Source organism: Tasmannia lanceolata, unplaced genomic scaffold (genome assembly GCF_043159265.1).
Source record: "Tasmannia lanceolata isolate RefF3 unplaced genomic scaffold, GAP_Taslan_0.1 ptg000015l, whole genome shotgun sequence".
Lineage (NCBI taxonomy): Eukaryota > Viridiplantae > Streptophyta > Magnoliopsida > Canellales > Winteraceae > Tasmannia > Tasmannia lanceolata.
In genome coordinates this window covers 21,891,650-21,902,501 of record NW_027518692.1, presented here as the reverse complement: position 1 = coordinate 21,902,501, position 10,852 = coordinate 21,891,650, and the positions used below count along the sequence as shown (strand labels likewise).

General features: G+C 35.3%; 1 protein-coding gene across 3 annotated transcripts; it reads right to left on the bottom strand.

The window, feature by feature from the left end:
- Positions 1-4,013: 4,013 nt before the first annotated feature.
- Positions 4,014-10,280, bottom strand: LOC143847178 (NAC domain-containing protein 75-like). 3 transcript variants are annotated; one of them, XM_077355908.1, is made up of 7 exons: positions 10,207-10,280; positions 8,930-9,151; positions 8,592-8,769; positions 7,303-7,823; positions 6,264-6,407; positions 5,751-5,834; positions 4,014-4,549 (listed from the first exon to the last, which is right to left on the bottom strand). In XM_077355908.1, the coding sequence occupies exons 2-7, from the start codon at positions 9,050-9,052 to the stop codon at positions 4,466-4,468; spliced, it is 1,134 nt and encodes a 377-aa protein (XP_077212023.1). In that variant the 5' UTR covers positions 9,053-9,151; positions 10,207-10,280; the 3' UTR covers positions 4,014-4,465. The 3 variants fall into 3 exon arrangements, 2 of the variants coding, with proteins under 2 accessions (XP_077212023.1, XP_077212024.1); XR_013234960.1 differs by lacking the exon at positions 10,207-10,280 and having other exon boundaries at positions 4,511-4,549; positions 5,944-6,407; positions 8,930-9,693; XM_077355909.1 differs by lacking the exons at positions 6,264-6,407; positions 10,207-10,280 and having other exon boundaries at positions 8,930-9,695.
- Positions 10,281-10,852: the final 572 nt, after the last annotated feature.

The following is a 10,852-nucleotide window of genomic DNA, read 5'->3' as shown; positions in this document are numbered from 1 at the left end:
GTGTGTTGACTATGAGTCAAGTTACTAATACCATGATCAATGGAGAGACTAGAAGGAAATCAACAGGTATAGATCATGCATAAGCTCTTGCCACAGAGAACATGGGTATAAGTAAAAGTAAATGATCACAAAATCATGACAAATCCAAAGGAAGATTGAAGTCAAGAGGGAAGGCTAAATGCTACCATTGTGGTAAAGAGGATTACATAAAAAAAGAATTATTGGGTTGGAAAAGAGAACAGAACGAAGGTAAAAATCAGAAGAAGAATGCTGATAAGAACACTACAACTATCATATCCGATGAAGATGTAGTGACACTATCTTTTTGAGAAAAAGAGTATTTGCATGTTACAGATCAAGGTGTAGAGTGGGGTGTTGATATATATATGCATCCTACCATGCTACTGCTAGTAGGGAGTTCTTCACTCCATATAAAGTACAGTACTTTGGTACAGTGAAGATGGGCAACGCGAGTCTCTCAAAGATTGTGGAAATGTGGGTATTAGTGACGATTAATACCATCACCCATAACCGATAAACATCGAGACGACAAAAATACGTTGTAATAAAATCAATCATTAGTGACGGTGTTGCTTTAACGACGGATACATACTGTCTCTAGTAAAGTCCACATTAGTTTTTTAAAGAAAAAGAAATTGATCTTTAGGGACGGATAATACTGTCACCATTAAATATAATAAGAGGCGGTTACAGAACCTCACCGTATCTCTTTATTGTCGATAAATATTGGGATGGAAAATAAACTGTCGCTAATATACATTTAACGATGGTTTATTAGTCATTCACGATAGTAAGGTGTCGTCGCCAAAGGCCCTTTTCCTCGTAGTGAAAATCAAAGGAGATTTTCACTAATCTTTGCTTGATTACAATTAATCTCAAAGTGCACTTATATAGATCAGCACTTACATGATAAACATAGAATGAAATCAAGATAATTACGTAAGAAAACAATCCTAATCCGATCTACTTTCCTAATCTCTATGGGATAGTTGTTCTAATCTACTTGCCTAATCTACCACCACGATGATCTGGTAGTGAGATCTCTACCTTATCCATAGGTGATATCTCACATATCCTAACATGGCCCTTTAAACATATGTGGATTGAAAACCATCATATGTTTTATTACAACAGAATTCTCCAAATTACAAATGTAATCAAAATATGAAAATTCGATACACACTATCGAAAGTTGACTTGGAAGATCCCTTGATGATGTGACTGATTTAAATAGTTGCCAATGATGGGGCTAATGGTGATTGCTGAAGAAGGTGCCTCTTTGTTGATGTGCTGCGAAGAGCCTCAATGAGCTTGATAGGACTCTAGCCTCAATGGGAGAGTCTTCATGGGTTGGTTTTGAATACCAAACCTTATCAAAATGGGTCACTATGGACCAATACTCTAACACCATGTAAAACAATGTACTCAAAAAGCGTAAGTTGTTAGAGTTGGTGTTGTTTGATCATTTATAATTCAACACACCCCGTCACATGTGGCCCCTCTTTTTTTCCTTTTTTCTTTTTCCTTTTTTTTTGTGTGTGTGTGTGTGTGTGTTGTGGGGGGGTGGGTGGTTGTGGTGGACGTACATATGGCACATGTGGTTTTAATATCAAGGAGTTGTTGGGTTTTGAACCGAAGACTTGTCGTGAGGCAATAGCCCTGATGCCATGTGAAATTATAAGAAGATCTACACTAATATTTGCATGATTACAATCAATCTTAAGGTGTGTTTATATAGAACACTTACATGATAGACATAGAATGAACTCAAGATAATTATGGAATTATGGAAGGAAACAATCCTAATCCAATATACTTTCCTAATCTCTCTGGGCTAAGCTACTGCCGCGACGATTCGACGGTGAGATCTCAACCTGATCCAACGGTAATATCTCACATATTCTAACAATAATGACATTTTAAAAGTTCGAGAGAGATTCTCATAAACTAAAAAAGGAGATGATATCCAAAGAGATTAGATTGAAACACAGGTACCTGTCCTCTCTGTTTTTTAAACTACCCCATTGCCTGTTGATATCCAAAGAGAAAGGGTGTATAAAACTGAAAAGGTCTCATTCTTTAAGCATAATACCTCTTTGATAAAGTGAAGATACGGAGAGAAGATACAAGCACTTCATAGACCAGAAGATCCAAGACACAAGCAAAAAGATCAAACTACAGTGCATCCACCTCATAAAACTACACCCATAACTTAGACACACGAGGCGGGCAATATTCATGCCCCGAAGTCTTAGTATATAACACCCTATGCTTTGTATACAAACTAAGTAGGCCTCAAATCATAACCAAAACGAGAGACAAATGCAAAAGATTTAAGGGCTATGCTTCAAAATTAAAAGCAACTTCTCTTATTCGCCCTCCCACTACCCAATTCTCCTTGCCACTTCTTTATGGAACCAAATCTTTGCACATGGAAACCCTAACATTGCTAACAAACGATCCCATTCCAAAGCATCCGAAATCTTCCATAAAGCCAAAGAGATAAATATCAACTTTTTATGTTGGACAAGACTTGTCCCCTTTTTTCTCCTATTGCATGTGGAAAGGGACACTCCCTACATTCTATGCCCCTCAACTTCCTAGATTTGGGTGAAAAAAAACAAGAATAAAATAAAGGCATCCACATCTCAGAATTTAGATTCTTCACGACTTTGTATACACCATACACCGTGTAACAAAATTCGGTGTATAAATCAGCTCACTGTCTGATTAGTACATCTCAGTATTTAGATTCTTCAGACTTTGTATACACCGTATAACAAAATTCGGTGTATGATGAATTAGCTCCGCTGTCTGATTAGTACACATTCTTCCCCTCAATCAACCCTCTAATTAAACGATGAATCATAGCCCCACGTCAAATGATCGCAACCATCGATTGATGAAGGCTAACCACTCTATAAGTTTTTTTTAAGCCGTCTATCATCAACTCATCATTGGTTTTGAAGTATAAATGATAAAATAACACCATCTCTAATAACTTAAGTTTTTGGAGTAATTGGTTGTTTCACATGGTATCAGAGCTATTGCCTCAAGGTAGGTCCTGGGTTCAAAACGCAACGACTCCTTGGTATTAAATCCATGCGCATGGCCAACCCAAAAAAGAGGGGCCGCATGTGAGGGGGAGTGTATGTTGAAGTATAAATGATTAAATAACACCATCTTTAAGAGCTTAAGCTTTTGGAGTAATTAATTGTTTCACCATTCGCCCATCTCTAAGACCTAGCCCACCATTTGATAGCCCACATAGATGAGCATGTGTACCGATTGGACACAGGATATCAATTATACACCAAGTTTCGGTGCATTTTTGTAGGTTACACAACATTCAACACAAAAAATGTTTGTGTTGGCTGACCTTTGCAAGTTATAAATGGGATCATTTAATAAAGGAGATTTTATATGGTGGCTGACCTTTACATATAAAGGTCGGAGAGAGAAAACCCATCCTCCCTTGATTTTTGATCAAACAGAAGCTCCTTTTTTTGAGTTTTTGCTGAATCCCAAATCAAGGGTGGCAGGTTTTCTCTCTCTCCGCCCTTGTTTCTACACGGTCTTTTGGAATTTATGTCAATGCTGTAAGAATTTATGAGAAAACGATGTTTTTTTTTTATAATTTATAATTTAAGAATTTCTAAGAAAATGATGTTTTTATTCTAATTTATAAATTATAAAAATTTTAATTATTTGGAATTTACGGCAAGAATCAGTGAATTTGTGAGAAATAATGTTTTTATTATATTTATAATTTTTAAATTATACAAAAAGTTTCATTTTACATAAACGACAATGAAATAAAATCGACAAATATATGTACGGAATTTATGTCAAGAATGGAAGAATTTATGAGAAAATAATAGTTTTATTTTAATTTATAATTTATAGCTTATATAGAAACTTTCATCTTCCACATATAATGAAATAGAACCAACAAATATATCATAGAAACAAATAACTTGAACCATTGAAAACTCAATATTCAACAACAACAACTAACAAGTTCCTTTTTCACTGTCCTTTGGTTTTGTGTTTGAAGTTGGAACACAACGACAAAATAATATACTGTGAAAATGGGAAAGAATAAAACTAATAATAGGTTGTGATGATGATTATATGGTTATGATGAAGGGTGCTGATTTCCATGCATGATTGATTTTCTTTGGCCTTCAGCTTCTCCCTTCTATTGTCAGCAATAGCACCTTCTATTCTTCTTTCTTCTTTGTTCTTTTGGTATTGTTCTCTTTCCAACTTAGAATATTATACAGTTGTTTTAGTTGAAGCATCAGACCTTAACTACAGCCCTTTGAAGGAAAAAAGAGGAAACATTGCAAGGGTCCTTGGCTTCTTCTCATGAAAAGAGCTGCAGGATCATTCAAGTACTGATGATGATGTTGTCTGTTAGAATTTTTCTTTATTTTTGCTCCTACCCATGATGATCTGTGTTGTCAGGGTCAGGCCAAAAGGACTTCAACCATTCTGCCTCTGGTGGGTTTGCCATTGATGATTCCTGCAAGAGTAATATGTTCATGCATAGGAAAATTAGGGTTTGTACATAATATGAAAATTGACACAAAACCATGTTAAACAACCAATTACTCCAAAAGCTTAAGCAGTTGGAGAAGGCGTGAGTTAATCGTTTATGCTCTAAAAAACCACACATGAAATAGAGATGGCCTTTTATTATTTTTGTTTTTTCTTTATTTTAATTTCAGTTTTGTTATTGTTATTATTAGTAGCTGGGTTATGATAAAAAAGATGCATGGAAAATGAGAGCTTTGCATGCTTATTGCTACAATACCATGCATGGAAAAGGCTCCCTATTTCTTTTTTATATTTTCCTCCAAATCCTTAAGGTTTATTTTTCGTTTTGTTAGACGTATGTCTGAAAGAGAACCACCCCACATGAAAAAAGCTTCAGTATTTCACTTTTTGTTGTTTCAAAAGAAACAAAAGGAAGCTTCTGTTGTTATCTTGTTTCAATAAAGGGATTTTTTTCCCCGTTTCTTTCCGCTTCTTTAGTCCTCTGTGGATCCTATTTTTGCCGATTTACTTAAAGTGATAAACCCATGAAAAGGAAATTTATTATTTTTGTTCTTTTCAGTTACATCTTGTTCCTGCTTGAGAAGAAAAAGATATGTTTTCTGATTTTTAATTCACCATTTGAATCTTTTCTTTGTCTATAGCTAACCTACTCTAACTACAAACAACCCACCAAACATTAGTTTTTATATTTTTGTTTGTCGGAATCTTGCTTTTTATGGAAATTCTTTATAAAACGCATATTTTTCTATTTTTTTTTTCTTTCAAAACAGGAAATGCTAGCTATTCAACAGATGTTTAGGACCATCTGCTCAGAGTGGTTTAATTCCCTATGGCCAATGCCTTGTGGGGCCATCCAGATGAATAAATGGATAATATCCAGATCAATGATCAGCCCTTCAACATGTACAATACATGGGAGTTGCACCATGTGCATGGTGCATAAGAGTAGCAATATTAAACAAAACCCATTACATTTTCTTGAAGGGAAAAAAAAAAAAAACACAGGCTTCTGATTTCTTTCAATTAGTAGGAAAAAAGTTGGGGGTTTCCTCCTTTTCCTTTTTCCTTTTGCTTTTTAAACATTCCAATTTTGCTGTTTTTGTCAGTAATAATTTGGTATATGACATGCAAGCCTCATGGGTTTCAGTGCCAAAGCTCAGACTTACTTTCATGTCGGATGAAGTGCAGCCCATTATCAGTTCTTCCAATCCAGATGATCTATCTGCCAGGTTTTGATGGTGCTGTTGTTGCTGTTTGGAAATTGAATTTGGTTAAAAAAGAAGAAGAGATGAGAAATGAAACCCAATATGGATAATATAAGATTAAGAAAAATGGAACATGAGAGTGAAAAAACATTACTCCAAAAGCTTAAGCTGTTAGAGTTGGTGTCATTTAATCATTTGTACTTCAATACTCCCTCTCATGTGTAGCCCCTCTTTGGGTTGGCCATACACGTGGCACATGTGGCCCCTCTTTTGGGTTGGCTGTACACGTGGATTTTTAATATCAAGGAGTTGTTGGGTTTTGAACCAGGACCTGCCGTGATGCAATAGGTCTGATACCATGTGAAACAACCAATTACTCCAAAAGCTTAAGCTGTTAGATTTGGTGTTATTTAATCATTTATACTTCAATAATGTGGAAATGTAGAATTTGAATTCCTGGTTTTGAAGAACTACTCTGGAGACATGGAAGGGGTCATCAAGAACGATGGAGGTCTGGGGGAGAAGAGGAGAGATGATGGTAGATATTGGGTTTGAAGGCCCGCTGATTTGGAAGGCTGCTGTTGCCTCTCTTCCTTTTGAAGCTTCTCCCATTCCTATCTGTTAAAAAACCACAATAACAGTTGTTCAAAAGATAAAAGTGGATACATGTTGATTGCCATACTTCCATCCAAATTTCTGCTAAACAGTGTGATCACACGCAGCTGACAGAAATCAACATTTATAGGTAAACAGTTTCTTTTATAGAGAATTATGTTAATGATACTATGATAGTGTTGATAAGATGAGTGATGTTTAAGCTCAATATCTCTTGTAAGATACTTGATAAGTTTTTTGTAGTATTTGTGACTGTGAATCCCCTCTAATTGTTTCATATAGGTGTTCAAAATTGATGTGAAAAGCTTTCTGTATCGGCCTATTTTTTCTAAGATAGGATTTCTTATGGGATGTATGTCCAATTTTTAAATATGTATGGTAGATACAGTGGTGTGGTAGATACAGTATATATATATATATATATATATATATATATATATATATATATATATATATATATATATATATATATATATATATATCAGCTGCATGCAATAAAATGCCTTTTTTTATTGGGTGAAATAGGTTTTATGGTTGCTTGTAATTGTATCAGACAAGAAAGATTATATTTGAAAAACAATGGGACTTGCTTCCTAATTTCTTAAGCTTAGCCTGGTGCAAATTTGATTTTGTCTTGCTATTAGTTCTTAGAATAATCAATCAGTAGATTGAATCGCTCCTAACCAAAAGCATTCCCAATTCTCCAAAGCCAGTGCATTGATTTGGAAGATGGATGACTAATTAAAGACCAAAACAATGTCTATAATTGATAACGTAATCAATCTTCTATACCCCCAAAAACACATTTTCAATTCTTCATGCATGTGTGCATATATTAAAATTTAGAGGAATTTTCATATTTGTAACAGTACATTACATGAAAATTCTAAGATTTTACCTCATCAAAGCTCTTCCTGACTGGGGCAAAGCTGAAATTATCAGATTTCATTTGTGGCATATCCATGGCAGTGTATCTTGACATTCCAACCCCAGGAAATTCATCTCTATGGCTAACATCTTTAGAATAAGAGCTCCCACCATGGTCAATGCTCTCCCAAGTTGTACTCCTTTCTGACAAGTTACATTGCCTTGGTTGGGTCTGATAGAATATTTTGGAAACCACTAGCTCCCCTTCTTTCTCTTCTTCCAGCCGACCCAAGTGGTATTGGTGCATGACCCAGTTGGTTTTCTCAGGCTTTCTATGCTTTCCAAAGTTAGTATACAAGACCAGAATTTTCTTGCAGCCCTTTTGCTTTCCATTCACCATTACTGGCCTTGTCTTTCCTGTTTTGTGCCACCTTGTTTCACCCCCTTGAAGATCACATTCTGTTTGTATTTTCCTTCTCTTTCTATTTCCTGTGGTGTAGGCTTTAGATGTCCTGTGAAAGAAATGCCTGCTGAGACCATCCCTTGCCACACCTGTTAGACAAGCAGCCATTGCAAAATCCAGTGAGATTTAAAGTTAAAGAATGGAACAAACTGATTTCATTTTAATTTATATACATATAGCCAAATCTTAAATGAAGTCTACCTTCATATTAGAGAGGAAGAGGGAGAGGGAGATAATCTAATAACATATTACATGCTGAGAGATGACTATTGATATCCCCAATCCCACTTGCTTTTGCACTCATCAGAATATGTGTGAGAGAAGATAGCTAAGAGATGGATAAAAAATTCAAATTCCACAACATTTTAGCCTCATGAGAATATGTGGAAGGTGGAGACTAGCATGTAGTAAATTGTTCAGAATTTTGAAATGGATAAAAAACTGCTAGTTCTGTATCTAATTAAATTAACAGGCATGGTTCCTTACCTTGCATTATTTTAAGATAGTGAGAGAGAGAGAGAGCCAGAGGGAGAGAGACAGAATCCAGTACCACCTTACAAGCTGAGAGAGATGAATAAAGATATATATATCCAATCCTACATGCTTTTACCCTCATGAGAATATGTGTGAGAGAAGAAAGCTAAAGATGGTTACAAAAATCCAATTCCACATGATTCGAGCCTCATGAGAATATGTGGGAAGTGGAGAATAGCATGTAATAGATTGCAAAGAAATTTGAAATGGATAAGGAAAAAAAAGGCTAGTTCTGTATCTAAATTAACTTGCATGGTACCTTAGATATTTTGAGAGAGAGAGAGAGAGAGAGAGAGAGAGAGAGAGAGAGAGGGGTTTCTAACCTGGAAGTTTCTCAGGATGGGTGTAGCATATGCCATCTTCTCCTTCTATTGTAGGGATGAACTCATCTATCAGAGGGTGAGATTTTGAGTTCTCAGATTTGACTTGAGCTTCAAGGTGCTCTATCAGTTCTCGATCTGTTGGATCAAATTTCACTCCTGCTGGTAGCCCTAACCAGTCCTGAAATTCCCAAAAACCAATTCATAATCTTCTTTTCTGGTGTTTGCAAAAAGGTCAATTAAATTCAAAGAATTCACAATCACAACACACTCAAAATTTAATTACACTTCTTCAACACAAAGGAATCCAAAATCATTATAAATTCAGTTTAATTTCATACCGGCTTTCTTTCTAGCTTGTGTCCACAACCAGGGCATTGCTTGGAACCACCCATCTGATGCTCTTCGAGCTTCGCGTCAATAAGATCAGAACTGCGAACTGAACCTATATGATTCTTCTTCATGATTGATTCAGAAAGAAGAATTCTTACGTAGAAACGTCGTTGCTTTTGACATCAATTTACTCATCAGGTCTTCCCAATCCAGCTCTCTAAAGCTAGATACTGCGAAACATATCGATCCAATATTGAATTAAAAAGAAATCCATCAACAGAATCCAAGTCTAATCATGATCTGATATGGGGATTAATTAAGATAGCTGTTCTTCCTACTCGAATAAGCTTTCGAAAACCAGTAAATATCAAAAGAATAAATTACTTATTAACTTTTCAATATTTCAGTTTTTGATCTTCCTCAGATGAATCAAACATGAACAGCTTATTGATTGAGAAGGTTTGTTGATAGAAAAGAAACCCAACCGAACATCGTCAAATCGGGTTCAGATCTAAAATTGGAAATTTGGCCAAAGCCCAAATGAGAAAAAGATAAAAAAAAATGAGAGAGGAGATGAACCCTCTTTGGAATTAGAAATGGGTGCAAGTAAGATAAAGACGAGGGAAAGGAGGAGAGAAGGAAAAGAAGAAACTGTCACTGTGAGATTGAACTATAAACCCACTTTAACCATGGAAAACACAAGAATTCCCTCTACTTTAACTGACTCATATGAAAAAAAGGAAAAAAGTGCATATACAGATACATTTGTGTCCATGTTAATTTAAGTATTGCATGCAGACGAGAGAGAGAGAGAGAGAGAGAGAGGTCTAATTGTTTTGTTTTTGGCTTTGCTACTAAAGCAAAAGCATGAAACGGCCTTCACAGCTATTACTCAAGATATATTCAAAAGCATCCATCTGTATATATTATTAAAGAATTATTCTAATTATTAGTGAGATATTTATGATCTTATTTCTATAAAAGGACTCACTTCATATGAGGGATATAATTAGAAAGCAATTGCCGTTTCTCTTTTTCCAATAAGAAATAGAACAGTTAGTATATTTGGAAAACAGATTATTATAGTGAGTTTATTTTTAGAAATAACAGGAAAGAACTTATCACGTGTGTGTGTGTGTGTGAGAGAGAGAGAGAGAGAGAGAGAGAGAGAGAGAGAGAGAGAAGGTTTTGCTTAAATTGTTCTTATGGTGAATAAATGGTATGTTATTTTTTAATATTTCATTAAAAATAGATAAAAATGGAAGAAAAGTTGATAAGAACTTACATGTGGTATTTAGGTGGTGTTCTGAATCATGATTCTTTTGCCATGAGAGTTGCAGGGAATAAGGTGAATTCAAAGGTTGCTTGATATTCAAGGCAAATGAGCAGTGCACTTGATGGACCCCAAGTATTATAAAATAACAAGAAAACTTCACCAAGAAGCATACATCTATAATAAATAAGCAAACATAGAATCCAAATGAGTTTTTGCTTCATTTTCTAATAATCTTTTTTATTTATTAACATTCCTTTACATTTTTCATATCATATTTGAATCTGTAAAAGAAAAAGCTTCACTTCAGCCCTGTTTGGTTGCAAAAATTGTGGAAGACGGCTGGGCATTTTGTGGAATATGAAACCCTAGTTGCCAAATTTGAGTTCATTCTCCATTTGACTACCGGACATCATGAAGATATCATGACTGTATTTTTTCCAATGTGGCACTTATGTGGCGGGTTTGTTCCCTCCTTTACATTTCCAATGGAAAAACTCTATTTTGGTGTTTTTTTGCAAGAAGATGAGTAGAATATGTCTTCTCTTATATAATCATTACCTTTTTTTCTCTCTCTCTCTCTCTCTCTCTTTTCCCTTTCACTCTCTTCCACTTCCTTTTTGATAATGACACCCCTACACTTTCCACATGCCTTCTA

What these genes read in the sequence shown, in the direction of transcription:
- LOC143847178 (XM_077355908.1), bottom strand. Translation starts at nt 9,052, where the DNA reads ATGAAGAAGAATCATATAGGTTCAGTTCGCAGTTCTGATCTTATTGAC. An exon ending in TCAGGAAGAGCTTTGATGAG is followed by an intron (nt 6,408 to 7,302) that starts GTAAAATCTTAG and finishes GTTTTTTAACAG; the next exon opens with ATAGGAATGGGAGAAGCTTC. An exon ending in GCACTTCATCCGACATGAAA is followed by an intron (nt 4,550 to 5,750) that starts GTAAGTCTGAGC and finishes TTACTCTTGCAG; the next exon opens with GAATCATCAATGGCAAACCC.